The sequence below is a fragment of the Glycine soja genome, chromosome 2 (genome assembly GCF_004193775.1).
Source record: "Glycine soja cultivar W05 chromosome 2, ASM419377v2, whole genome shotgun sequence".
In the NCBI taxonomy this organism is placed as follows: Eukaryota; Viridiplantae; Streptophyta; class Magnoliopsida; order Fabales; family Fabaceae; genus Glycine; species Glycine soja.
The window spans coordinates 37,396,163-37,409,841 of record NC_041003.1 but is presented as its reverse complement, the minus strand read 5'-3'; the positions used below and the strand labels follow the sequence as shown (position 1 = coordinate 37,409,841).

Sequence of the window (13,679 nt, the reverse complement as noted above, 5' to 3'; positions counted from 1 at the left end):
AAATATTAGTATTCATCAAAATCACTATCGTGAATATTTGAATTTTTCCCCGACTCTGAATTCCCTTTTTACAGAAGTCATAATCGATATGTGCTAATTAATGTTTCATCTGGTTGTATTAATTAACTAACCTGGCAAAAAGAACTTTAGGATAAAATTTTAATTGCCACAATAATTTTAAAAATTAAAGAGAAATTAAAGTAATGAAAAGGTAGCTGGCTTGACACTGATGTGTTTACATTTTATTTCAAACAAAAAATAATAATTAAGTCCACATTTTAACTGAAAGGGAAAGAAAAAAAACTTGTCTAATTACAGATGTCTCTTGGATAACTTGAAAGTTAAGTTGGCCTGGGTTGTATAGATAGTTCATCATGATCATCATCATCTTGAAGCGTAACAATCAAGGACCACTCCAAAGACAGAAAAGAAAAAATGGCACTCACAAAAGAAAAATGAAAGCAACAAAGAAATCCTCTGTTAGTATTATTTATGCTCCAGCCAAAGGTCATATTGCTAGGATGATCCATATTTAGTTCTTCGTTACTTTAAAAAAATAATTAAAAATCTTCAAAGTAAACTGTTATAAACGTACATTATTAATAGTAGGTAACTAGTAATATTAGAATTCCGTTGTTTGATCTATCAAAGAGTAATACTAGCTAGTATGCTTAAGAAATATTAGAATTCTGTTGTTTGATCTATCAAAGAGTAATACTAGCTACCGTGATTACTCACAGCACGACCCCAAAAAAAAACATTACTACTAATATGGGATTGTACTTAAATGACTAGTAAACAATGACATTCAAAGATCAGCAGAGCCAATCAATTTGGTGAGGCCAAATGTTATGGCCATAGCCATGCAACCTCCAACCAGAACCCTACGACAAGACCTTGTCACCGGAGTTTTTCCAAGAACTGCTCCTACTCCTCCAAACACCAACAATGCCAAGCTTTTCTATAAGCACTAATAGGAGAAGAAAATTAAAAAGAAAAAGCTTCTCCATAAGCTAATGAGTAGAAGTTTTCTGATATTACTTCTCCAAAAGCTAATTTTTAACCTATACATAAACTAGTTTTAGTTTATGGATAAGCTTATTTCATTTTTTCTTTTATTTTCTTCTCTCATAAGTATTTATGGAGAGATTTATCCAAACAAAAATACCATGAAGAACATAAAATTAGTCAGCTTAACCTCAAAAGTACAAAGAAGGTTAAGTCAATTCATAAACTATCATTATGTTGTAACACTTACAATTTGGAATTCATCTAATTTGCCTCCTGAACAAGATTGGAAAATGAAAGTAGCACAAACAGTAACGAATAGGTCTTGCTACTATAGTGGAGAGAGGAAATTCTGATGGTCCCACAAATATAACAAGATATAAATATTAGATAAATTACTTGTTCCTTAATTTATTTACTGTGATAACAATTGAGGTTGGGTGCATGAGCAATGGAAGAGAAGGAACTAATAATTTCTTAATTAATTTTGGAGCAAAATCTATTAAATAAAAATGGACATCAAAAGTAAATGCCCCATTTATATATTTTTATATAGATATATAATTTTTACAATACAAAACCAATAAATTATAGTATAAATTCATTTATTTAATTAATTTCATAAAAAATTAAAATTAGAAGTAAAAAAATTTACATTTGGGACCTTTTCCATCGGGTTATCGATTCCCTGATTTTCAAAATTACTCTTTTGTCCGTGTGTCATGTGCTGCTGTTCCCATTTCTTATGTGTATTTTATTTTATTTTTTTTTGTCCTGAATATGCTAATTTCTTATTTGCTTGTGTCCACTGTTCTATTGGATATCTACATGTTATATTATTTGAAAAAAATGTGCACGATCTCCTTTGTTTCACTCATGAAGTTAAAGGTTGAATTTCTTGTGCATGTGATGGTATCCTCTAATGGAATCTTTTTGCAGGGCCAGGATCTTGGTTTACTCCGCATGTCATTACGGTGAACGCTGGAGAGGTATCTAATTAATCTTACAAAATAATATGAAATGCGTGGGCTAAGTTGTTTTCATTGGAATGACTGTTGTGTGTTGTCTTTTATTTTCTACATAACTTATGTTCTCTTTTATTTACATTCCTTGATGCATGCTTCTTATTAATACTCCTATATTTTAATTGAAGTAGTAATTTGGTTTGCTTTGATAAATATTGTTGTTTGTGAACGTGATATTGTGATCCATTATATACTGTATTCATTTTCTCTGCCTTCCAATTATATACTGTATTATATTTGATAGAGGAAGCATTTAAGTTGTTAATTGATTAATATCTCAACCTTGTCTCCAAAATATCTCAAATTAAGCAAGAAATTGCCAACTTCCCAAGGAAAAAAGAAGAGAAATTTACCATCTATCCTTTCTAAATGAACTGTACACTTTCTTTTATTAACAAAAAACTATCCACGCATTTTGAATCCAATCTCTGAGAAACATTTTCATGTCTCCTCAATCATTTTTCACATCATATTCATATCCTATTTAATAGTATCATTGTTTTTAGTTGATCATCTTTGTATTGCACTAGTATTATTGTTTTACATCTTTTACCTAGATATTTGTTTTAAATCTCCAAATAATATATGCACATATTATCTTATATCATTATCATGCAGTTTGGATTGAGAAGAAATGGATCATAGCATAGTTGACACTGCAATGACTTCAAGAAAACGTAAAAGAGAAGAGTATAAGAAGATAATCTTATTAGCTGCTGCTTGTGTTGTTCATATGGTCATTGGTGTAGTGACATGGTATCATAATAACTATTTTGTTAAGGAACCAACCCGTAATTGGGAACTAGAACGTCACAGCTTCCTTAATCGTCTTTATAGAGGAACAAATAAAGATTGCATTGAACAATTGAGGCTTAGTAAAAATGCATTTTTTAACCTTTGTAGAATTTTACAAGAAAAGGGTGGATTAGTAAGAACAAGAAATGTTCCAACAACTGAAGCAGTAGCAATGTTTTTACATATCCTTGCTCATAACCTAAAATATAGGGTAGTGCAATTTAGTTATTGTAGATCTAAAGAAACCATAAGTAGGCAATTCAATGATGTCTTGAGAGCGGTAATGAAAGTGAGCAAAGACTATTTGAATTTTCAACCCTGTACTTTAGAAGGTGCGGAAGCAAACAAGTGGAGATGGTTTGAGGTAAGTTTATCAATTGTTAGGAGAAATTAGTTAATTATAAAATTTTCTTAGAATCTAAAAAAATTGTCTTGTTTGTAGAGATGTATTGGAGCACTTGATGGGACTCATATTCCGGTTACAGTTTCTCCTGATGAGAGACCTAGATATCGTAATAGAAAGGGTGATGTCTCTACAAATGTGTTAGCTGCTTGTGGTCCAGATTTAAGGTTTATTTATGTGTTACCTGGGTGGGAAGGGTCTGCAGGAGATTCTCGAGTATTACGAGATGCATTACGTCATCAAAACAAACTTGAAATTCCAACTGGTAATATTTCTTAGAAATAATTTTTTTTCTTTTTTTTTTGGTCTAGTTTAAGTCCTTGTTTGTTATTCTAAACATTGTAGGTAAGTATTTTCTTGTGGATGCGGGATATACCAATGGTCCGGGATTTTTAGCACCATATCGAGGGACTAGATATCATCTCAATGAGTGGATTGGAAACACCCCTCAAAGTTATAAGGAGTTATTTAATCTTCGTCATGCAAGTGCCCGAAATGCAATAGAAAGGTCATTTGGGATCTTGAAAAAAAGATGGAGTATATTAAGAACTCCTTCATTTTTTGATATAAAGACACAAATAAGAATTATCAATGCTTGTTTTGTGTTACACAATTTCATAAGAGACGAACAACAAACTGATCAAGTTTTAGAAGTTCAAGACTTAGAATTTTTATCTGTTGTTGATGAAGAGTTAGTCCATCAATCAAGGGAAGAAGTTCAAAATAATGTCATAGATGATATCACAACTATTCAAGCTACCGAGGAATGGACAAGATTTCGAGATACATTAGCTATGAATATGTTTGCTAACTATCAAGTTAGGAGAAACTTTGCTTAGGGATAGTTCTTTTTTAAATGTAATTTGCTATTGTTGACAAACTTTGTGTGCTTTGTTACTATTGTACTTTTCTATTGAAGATAGACTTTTATGTACTTTGCTATTGCATAAAAACTTTGCTTGAAATATTTTCTATGATTGTGCAGTGGACTAGTCAAATGAATAAAGTAGGTCATATCTACTATTTGTTATGTGCAGGTTGAATAAGTGACATTAACTTCAATGGAGTCATCTAATGAAAAAATGACGGACAAAAGAAAAGTTTTAGGAAAAAATAATGAGGAAACAAGAAGTTATTTTACATGGAATTTGGAAATGGAACGTGTATTGGCTGATGTACTTAGAGATCAAAGGAATTTGGGCAACAAGGGTGATGGAGGTTGGAAAAGGTCAGCATTGAATGCTGCAGCCGCAGTGTTATCTACAAGCTTCAATGTTAATGTCACATCAGATAATGTCAAAAACCGTATCAAATTATGGAGATCGTGGTATGGTATTGTAAGTGACATCCTTGGCCAGAGTGGATTTGATTGGGATGGCACTAAGCACATGATCACAGTTGAGAATGAAAATGCTTGGAATGAATATTGCACTGTAAGTATTCTTTAATATGTTGCTATTTGTTATTCAAAGTAGATTGGATTTGACTTTTTCTTTGTTTTCCAGTCGCATAAATCGGCTAAACCGTTTCGATACAAGGTGCTTCAAAATTGGGATGATATAGTGGATTTGTGTGCTAAAGATAGAGCCACCGGTCATGGAGCTGAAACTGCTATGGATGCTGATGAAGCGATGAGTAGAGAAACAAATGAAGTGGAATTCATGGGGTTAGGTGCTACTGCCATAGATTTAGAAGAACCAAGCTCTAATACAAAAGGAAAAAGACAAGGTTCGACTTCTTCTGGCACACATCCTCACAAGAGAAAGATGGGAGAAAAAGAAGGAATAACAGCTTCTTTGGATAAAATGGCGAACTCTTTTAATCGAATGGTGGAAAAAATGGATGGTAAAGTTGATGATGAAGATATTCAAGAAGTATTACGTGAGGCAGCTTTGATACCAGATCTTAATAGACAACAATGGGCTAAAACTATTAAATGGTTAGCTGACGATCTAAAACAGTTAGCTATTGTGAAAGCCCTTCCAATTCACCAAAAGACAGATTATGTTTTAACACATCTTGGAGAATGAAACTTGGTGAGTAACCTTTTGTCTACATTTCCAATTTCAATTTTCAAATTATAAATTTGTGTCTTTTTTATGCCTAATTGAGCTCATATTTTCACTTTAGTTATTTATATTTCCTCTTGTGACTTATATTATCTTGTTTCTTCTCCCCTAAATGGCAGCATTGGATGTTAATTATTCAGGTTCCTCGACCTTTTACACTTGATGATGAATGAAGATTATGGAATGAAGAACGTTTTTTTTTTCAATTTGGACCTTGTAATTCTTGTTTAAGATCTTTGTTTGGAACTTGATTAATTAAGACCTTGTAATGCTTGTGTTGATTCGTGTTTATGCGTTAGTGCGTTATTAACAATTTGATGCGTTATTAACAATTTGAATTTTCTTCCCGTGCGAACAATGAAATTAATATCATTTGAATCTTGTACGAGATAATTGTCCTTAAATTACATAATTATTTAATTTTAATATGTTTTTTAAAATTATTGCAAGACTAGGTAATTAATTTTTTAAACAAGAATAAAGAATTACATATCATTCATCTTTTAATTTTGCAATATTGTTTAATCCAAGTTTTTTTGTGTTACTACAAAAATATTGTATAAGATTAAAAATTGTTTAGCATTAAAATTATTTTGATTATTTAATTATTAAGTATTAAATATATTTTATAACATTAAATTTATTTTGAATATTAAACTATTTAAAAAATGACTCATATTTATTTTCATTCAATATTGAAATTTTAATTTTTAAATAAATATTTAAAAATGAAAATTTGAATTTCATTGAAATTGAATTACTTTATCCAAACAAGGAAATTAAAATACAAGAAATTGAATTGTCTCATCCAAACAAAATATTTACAAAATGAAAGGAATTTAAATCAAAGCAATCAAAATGATGTGAATTTGAATTTCCTAGAAATCTTTAAATTCCTCATCCAAACACATAGTAACAGAATTTGCAAAGGGAATTGAGGGAAGCGAAATTTAGTACTTCACCTTTCCAAAACCAAAGGGAATGAACAGTGCATGAGAAGCAAAAGAATTCCCTTCTTGGGCTCCACGTTTTTCCCGGCGTGTGCTTTTGGCAAAATCAAATTCACAGAGGGTTTATTGGTTTACTACTTTTTATATGTCAAGAAAAAATTAATGATATATAAAAAGTATTATAAAGAAATGGTTATTCTATTTGCTTTAGATATTTTTCATTCCATAGATTGTAAGATAAAACTAGAAACATGATAAAAAATTCCTACTAACACATCAAAATTTCAATGAAAAGAAAAAATGGCAGCAACAAGTTAGAACCACAATAACATAATTATTGTGGTGACTCACTGTTTGAGAGCATGCGACCAAAGTCCCTCGGGAACCATGGTATACTAACGCGTAGAAACCCCAATGTTGTTGTTGTTGTGTGGGTCCTCTTCCTTCCTTAGATGAAGCAAAATCTCGGCTTCAGAATCGGAATTGCATGACACCGTATAAAGCACGACCTCTCCTCGATGATCAGCTTCTTCGAGCCACCAGGTGTAGGGGAGGAGGTAGGGAGGCTCGAGGGTGACGAAATCACGATGGTGGTCGTGGTTGCGACGGTGGGGACGGTTAGGGGGAGGAATCGAGGTCGTCGGAGAAGTAATCGGAGAAGAGGTTGTTATTGTCCATGGTGGCGGGTAGGGTTTGTGAGAGTAGGAAGTGAGCGAGGGACTTGCAGAGATGATGGAGAGTGGAGAGAGAAATAAGAGTCTCTTCGTAAAATTTAATTCATATAACATTTTAAGGCGGTTTTCAATAGCCGTCTTAGAATGTGCGTCGTAAAATGTATTTTTAGTCACAATAATTACAAAAATACCACCATACCATTTTCTAAATCGGTTATAAACAACCATTGTAGAATTGGTGTCGTAAAAAGGACTTTTTTTTAGTAGTGTGCTTTAAATACATTTAATGTTCATTATGAGTAAAGATTATTTTCCCATTTGAGATTCAATACAATGATTCTTCTGGACAGTTTGGATTAATCATTGTATTAAATCTTGAATTGTTCATCGGGCTAGGACCCAGACACGCGTGCATTAGATAGGTGTGTGTTGTATGTTGATGATAATCCTCCCCACTTGGTTGCCCTCAAAAAAGTATGAGGGGACGAGGAAGTTCGGGATGCTGATACTCACGTTCCTGTACCCACTCAAGAGGTTTAGTTAGTGGGGCAGATCCTTAACACCTTCCTTGCTTGATTGACACATCTTGTACAACCTTTTTTAGAAAAGGAATTTCCTTTTGTTGTGTTTATTATTATTAAAAAAGGATTTGTTACAAATAAAGTGTTGGTTATCATTGACTTATGTTTATTAATTGTTTAAGATAAACATGGACCAAAGGGGCTGATGACAATCCCCTACACCAGATGACATTGACGATCCTGCAACTTTTCCTCAAGCCTATGTAGGTGTCGTGGGATGCAACTGTGTTTGGGGTATACAATGATAATGTCTCCTTGTGCATAAAGCATCAAGATATTTTTGAAATAACACATGGTGGTCAATGTCTGAATATCTCTGTTATACAAATGTGGATTATGTAAGTAACTTTAAATTACAATCCATTACCTAATTGATTGTTTTAAATTAATGGATAATTTACTTTATTTTAACAACAATAGGCATTCAAATGAGTTAAGTCTACGATCAGGGAATGCCTCTATGTATGGATTCCTTGAGCCATAATCCATACAAAAATATGGGCAATCACAATTTGAATATGAGGATTATATTAAGAAATGGATGCAGAGTTCACAGAGAGATGTCTACCTAGGAGCCTACTTGAATGGGTAAATAAAACTAAAGAAATCAATTTAAATAATATATGCACTATTATAACTTAATGTTTTCCAATGCAGTGGACATTGGCAACTGGTCGTTATATGTCCTAAGGACAATGTTGTCTTTTGGTTCTATTTCTTGTACAATAAGCCTGACAACTACTTGAAAGAAATTATTAACGGATCAGTTGTAATTTATAAGATATTTACTTTATCATTAGTATTTGACATCAATATTTTAATTGTACAATATGCATGCATGTTTCTCTCAACCAGTGCTTTGAAGGGATTCAATGATAGTCAAGGAAGTATATTCAAGGCTACTGGAAAATGGATTTCAATTAAAGTAAGTCATTTAAACAATGCTTGATGTCTTAAAATTTAAATTTTATTACCGTAAACACTAATTTTGGGTTAACTTTGAATATCTGAATATCTTATTGAATTTAGTGTAATAAGCAAAGAGAAAGTACTGAGTGTGGCTATTATGTGATGCATTGGATGTCAACGATAGTCCTAGGAGGTTTCAAGGATAATTAGGAAACGGTAATTGTTTACTTCAAAACTAATTTCATTTGTTATAGTTGTTATTATTTACACTGATTAGCTTATGTTTTAATATATCATGCAGCATCTTACTAAGACAAGAACATTGGAACCCAAGAGAATAAAGACAATTCACATTTAGTGGGCAAGATGCTTTCTTAGAGTTAAAAATTTGTGTTTAAGGAATTTTACAATTGTAGAGTTATGTTTAATTAGCTTCGGTTATAGATGATTTTATGTATTGACATTATTGTTTTCATTACTTTAACTATTTCTTTTAATTGATAGTGATTATTAAATAATAATATACAAATTTGTATTCCTTGATACTGCCTAAAAATTGTCTGGACTGGTTCTGTTTTTCAATTTGCAGGATTAGGTAATATTAAAAAAAACAGACAAGATATTAAAAAAATTGCAAAAAGCAACAACAGTTTTAAGAAAAACCGATCTTGATTTTGCATATTTTATTTTTTTTGGTTTACTTCTTATAATACAACATCAGCTTTCTTAAAAATTGATGTTGTGTAGTTTAGTTTAACTTCGGTTTTCATAATCGATGCTAACGTTGATACTTTTAACGTTGGTAGTTTCAACATCAGTTATAAATCAATGTTGAAAGTCCTAAATAATTGATATTAAAAATTTATTTTCTAGTAGTGGATTGAGAGTTATGTTGTGACCATGTTCAGGAATATGTTGGTTTAATCAACAAGTAGCTAACCCGAGTGATTTTGGATGGCTATTGACACAGCTGTACCAGCTGGTATTTTATCACTCTCCCAAAGCTTGTTGTTCCTTTTTCACCATATAGCCCATATAATTGTAGCCAATTTGCTGCAAATGTCCTGTGGTAAAGATAAAATCAGACCGAAGAGGAGTGGTTTTATACCTTCAACATTAAGAACCTTTTGTTCAATTTGTGACCATATAGTCTTGATTTCTACCAAATATTTGTAGCTTGAGAATAGCCGAAAAAGATGTGCCATTCGTTTTCCAGATCATTCTCACAAAAAGGCCATGTCAACTGGCATTTCACTCCTTTTTTAATCAATTGTTGCCCAAAAGGAAGGCATTCACGAAGGATTATCGAAAGAAGATGCTGATTTTGGGAGGAACTTTAAGATTCCATAAATGCTTCCAATGACCTCCACTTGGAAGTTTCTATCATGGAATAGATTCTCCATAGTATATTATGATAAGTTGACTTGAAAATGTATAAACCATGAGCAAAAAATTTCCAGATTCGAGTACCTTCTTGATCAACATTAAAAATAGGTAGATTCTAGATTTCACATGCCATTTGAGTTCAGAATTGAGAGCATGATGTCAATTTTGCAAGAGAGAGATGTATGGTCAATGAGGGAACTTACTTTCATGTTCCAAAAGCTAATTTTTTGTCCATGGATCGCCTAGAGAGAGATGAGTGGTCAATGAGCAAGCTATTGAAGTAACATAACGATTACCTTTTGATCGCAACTATGGTTGTCTCCAAATGTTAATTTTCTGTCCATCACCTATTCTCCATCCTATGCCCTCCCTTATCACTAGCCATGAGCTAAATCTCTTCTTTTGTTGTAGAATTAGTGAGAATTAGAGGTTTAAAATTACATATGCAATCGTGTGATTATAATACTACCAACTTATTTAATAATAAGAGGTTTTAAAAATGACTTTTCTATTTTTTCTTTCCATAAGTTTTAATTGATTTAATCTGAACATTATAAAATTAGTATATTAGTCTATTATAAAATTAGATGACTATTACAATTTTAAATTGATTGACTATTATAAAATTAGATGACTATTACAATTTTAAATTAATTGCTTGTAATCAATTAATCATTGGATTAGTCTAATAAGTGATTCGAATTGACAACCATTAATTATAAAATATTCTTTATTACAATTAATTATTTTAATTATAAATATAATAATAAATCATAATAAGAAGTACACATGTAAATCAATTTTTAATTAAAAATTAACAAACAATTAATTGTTTATAGCTCTAAGGAATGCCATGTATAAACATTTAATTTAGAAATCATTTTTGTATATTGATAGAGGTCTATCTAGTGATACCAAGGATGAGGGAGTTGAAAATGGACTTTGCATGACTTGAAAGGATTAATGACAAGGGCAAGGAGCAAACACATAAAAGAAGAATTGGAGAAAAGGGGTCAAGCAAAGGATGCTCATACAAGCCAAGGATATTGGAGAACAAAGAGAGCTCAATTAGAGTGTTTTGAAGAATTTCTAACTATGCGTGCCTTTGTCAAATTCAATCATGCTGATTTTTGGGATTTAGGAGCTTGGCACACTCGTTCAGAGCTTGGCACGCCCCTGCATTTATAACTCAAGACTACTTTTATGTTTGACGTGAATTTATGAATTTGAATTTAATTAGGCTTTTATATGGATCTCAATTGTGTATTGTTAGGACTTTTGGCAAGCATACCAATTGTCGTTGTAGGTTTCACATTTATAAAAAAGTTTGTCTCCACAGGGACATGAGTTTACTTAATTCATTCGGATAAAGGTAATCGGTTTAATATTTATGTACAAATTTAATCAAATGTCATTGGTTTTGGTTTGATTAACTAAAGACAACTTAAAGTAAAAATAATGGATTTATGGAAATAACGGAAATACGAAAATAATGGAATTTAGTGCGTCAAAAATACGTAAATTACGAAAATAATAATAATAACTTTAAATTAATTCAAGAAAACATAGGATTGGATTTCATCATTCATACCCTTAGTATCCTAATAAGATTAACATGTATAAATCATTTTCTAACATTACTATTGCACACATAGTTATCCCAAGTCAATTCCTCGCACTTAGAACCTAAGAATATATACTAAATATCGATCCCTCGCATATGCAGTAAGTGATGGAAACTTGCTTGTGGGGCTTCTATGGAGGCTAGATCTTTGAGCTTCAATGAGGTCCTTCAATGGTAATTTTTCACCATGGAGATGCAGCGGAAGACAAAGGAAAAGAGGTGAGAGGAGGCGCCATCCATTAAGGAATAAGCCATGGAAGAAGGAGCTTCACCACCAAGATGAGCCTTGGATAAGAAGCTTGGAGAGGATGCTTCAATGGAAGAAAAGAAAGAGAGAAGGGGGGAGCACGAAATTGAAGGAATAAAAGAAGGAAAGAAGTGGAACTTTGAAGTGTATCTCATAAGACTTTCATTCATCAAAGTTATAATAAGTGTTACACATGCTTCTATTTATAGACTAGGTAGCTTCCTTGAGAAGCTTTCTTGAGAAAACTTCCTTGAGAAGCTTCTTTGAGAAAACTTCCTTGAGAAGCTAGAGCTTAGCTACACACACCCCTCTCATAACTAAACTCACCTCCTTGAGAAGCTTCCTTAAGAAGATTCCTAAAGAAGCTTGAGCTTAGCTACACATACCTCTCTAATAGCTAAGCTCACCTCCTTGAGATGAGAAACTAGAGCTTAGCTACACACCCCCTATAATAGCTAAGCTCACCCCCATGACAAAAAAACATGAAAATACAAAAAAAAAGTCCTTACTACAAAGACTACTTAAAATGCCCCGAAATACAAGGCTAAAACCCTATACTACTAGAATGACCAAAATACAAGGCCCAGACGAAGGAAATACCTATTCTAATATTTACAAAGATAAGCGGGCTCATACTTAGCCCATGGGCTCGAAATCTACCCTAAGGCTCATGAGAACCCTAGGGCCTTCCCTTGGATCTCTAGCCCAATCTACTTGGAGTCTTCTACCCAATGCCCTTGCGGGGTAGGATTGCATCATTCCCTCCACCTTGGAAAGGATTTGACCTCAAATCCCGAGGTTCTTCATACTCTGGGCTCCTTCCCTCAACACCTGCAAAAAGAACAAAAACATATGTATTAGTGGTGTTTGGTATGTTGAAGTAAGGTAAGGTCTGAAAACCCATTTCCTGGGCATCTTCCCATGAAAGAACATGGTTTCTCACCAACTCAATGAGTGGTGCTACAAGTATAGAAAAATATGGGACAAACCTTTTGTAAAAGTTTGTTAAGTCATGGAAGCCCCAAATTTTTCTTATACTTGGTGGAGTGGGCCACTCAGGAATGACCTTTATTCTCTTAGGGTTCATGGGAACCCTTTGATAACTATTTGAAAAATTAAGAAAAGTAACGCAATAAAACATACCTTTTTCTGTATTTTCATATTTATTATTCCTACCAAAAAGTATGACAAACCTAAGGTGTCCCATATGAGTACCTAAGTTTGTATTGAAACTAAAAATAAGAACAAACCTACCTAATGGGTCCCTATGTACACAAATCATGAAGATGTTGGGTGCATGAGTGATTTTACAAAAGAGTGTTGCACCACTCAAAACATTCATCATGACACCTATTTTAGAGACTTGGTGCCTAATAATACCTATTTTGGGCACCAACAAAGCACAAGGATTTAAGCTCTTGCGAACCAAACCCTCATCCAACAACTTCTTTACTTGAGGAATAAACTCAAGCCCAAGAGGTGTGGCAATGCTAGCAAGTGCCTTTTTACAAAAAAGAAAATGTGGAGGTTGTCTAAGAGGGAAAGTTTCTTTAATGTTTGTCTTTATTGTAAAATGAGTTTCCTTCTTAGCTAAACTCTTGGAGGAGACACTTACCTCCTTACACTTCTCTTTAACCACTAATGGTTGTCCTTCTTCTTGGGGGTAGATTTCTTCACTAGATCCTCCCCCTTTTGCTTTTTCACTTTCACTAGAGGAAGGTGAAGTAGTAGCCTCATCTTGGCTACTATAAATGTCTTGGCCCCTCATAATCATGGCTTTTGTGGTGGGGCATTGAGAAGTAACGTGTCCTCTTCCAAGACATTTAAAGCACTTTATAGAGCTAGTTTTCTCTTGCATACTAGCCTTAGGGGCTTGCTTTTCTATTGTCTTCCCCTTATCATCTTTGGGCTTAGAAGGTGTCACCCCTAAGATGCCTTGACCTTGGTCTTTCTTTGGATAAGAGTGAGAGCCATAAGATTTTGAAGTAGACTTCTTTTTAAGTTATTG

At 33.0% G+C, this 13,679-nt stretch overlaps 2 protein-coding genes and 1 long non-coding RNA gene across 3 annotated transcripts; all 3 read left to right on the top strand.

The window, feature by feature from the left end:
- The first annotated feature begins 1,829 nt into the window (after nt 1-1,829).
- LOC114375732 lies at nt 1,830-5,196 on the top strand. Its single transcript, XM_028333582.1, has 4 exons — nt 1,830-1,997; nt 4,269-4,664; nt 4,737-5,170; nt 5,193-5,196. Exons 2-4 carry the CDS (start codon nt 4,293-4,295, stop codon nt 5,194-5,196), a joined length of 810 nt encoding a protein of 269 aa, XP_028189383.1. The 5' UTR covers nt 1,830-1,997; nt 4,269-4,292.
- LOC114393251 (protein ALP1-like) lies at nt 3,033-4,097 on the top strand. Its single transcript, XM_028354528.1, has 3 exons — nt 3,033-3,192; nt 3,271-3,496; nt 3,577-4,097. The coding sequence occupies exons 1-3, from the start codon at nt 3,112-3,114 to the stop codon at nt 4,068-4,070; spliced, it is 801 nt and encodes a 266-aa protein (XP_028210329.1). The 5' UTR covers nt 3,033-3,111; the 3' UTR covers nt 4,071-4,097.
- On the top strand, nt 5,196-5,610 carry LOC114372267. The gene is made up of 2 exons (XR_003658190.1): nt 5,196-5,267; nt 5,420-5,610. It is a non-coding gene; the product is annotated as an uncharacterized LOC114372267 (long non-coding RNA).
- The last annotated feature ends 8,069 nt before the right edge of the window (nt 5,611-13,679 follow it).

Excerpts from the sequence above, each read along its gene's own strand:
- LOC114375732 (XM_028333582.1), top strand. The coding sequence starts at position 4,293 with ATGGAGTCATCTAATGAAAAAATGACGGACAAAAGAAAAGTTTTAGGA. Across the intron at positions 4,665-4,736 it reads CTTGGAATGAATATTGCACT|TCGCATAAATCGGCTAAACC; the intron begins GTAAGTATTCTT and ends TTTGTTTTCCAG.
- LOC114393251 (XM_028354528.1), top strand. The coding sequence starts at position 3,112 with ATGAAAGTGAGCAAAGACTATTTGAATTTTCAACCCTGTACTTTAGAA. Across the intron at positions 3,193-3,270 it reads ACAAGTGGAGATGGTTTGAG|AGATGTATTGGAGCACTTGA; the intron begins GTAAGTTTATCA and ends TCTTGTTTGTAG. Across the intron at positions 3,497-3,576 it reads CAAACTTGAAATTCCAACTG|GTAAGTATTTTCTTGTGGAT; the intron begins GTAATATTTCTT and ends TAAACATTGTAG.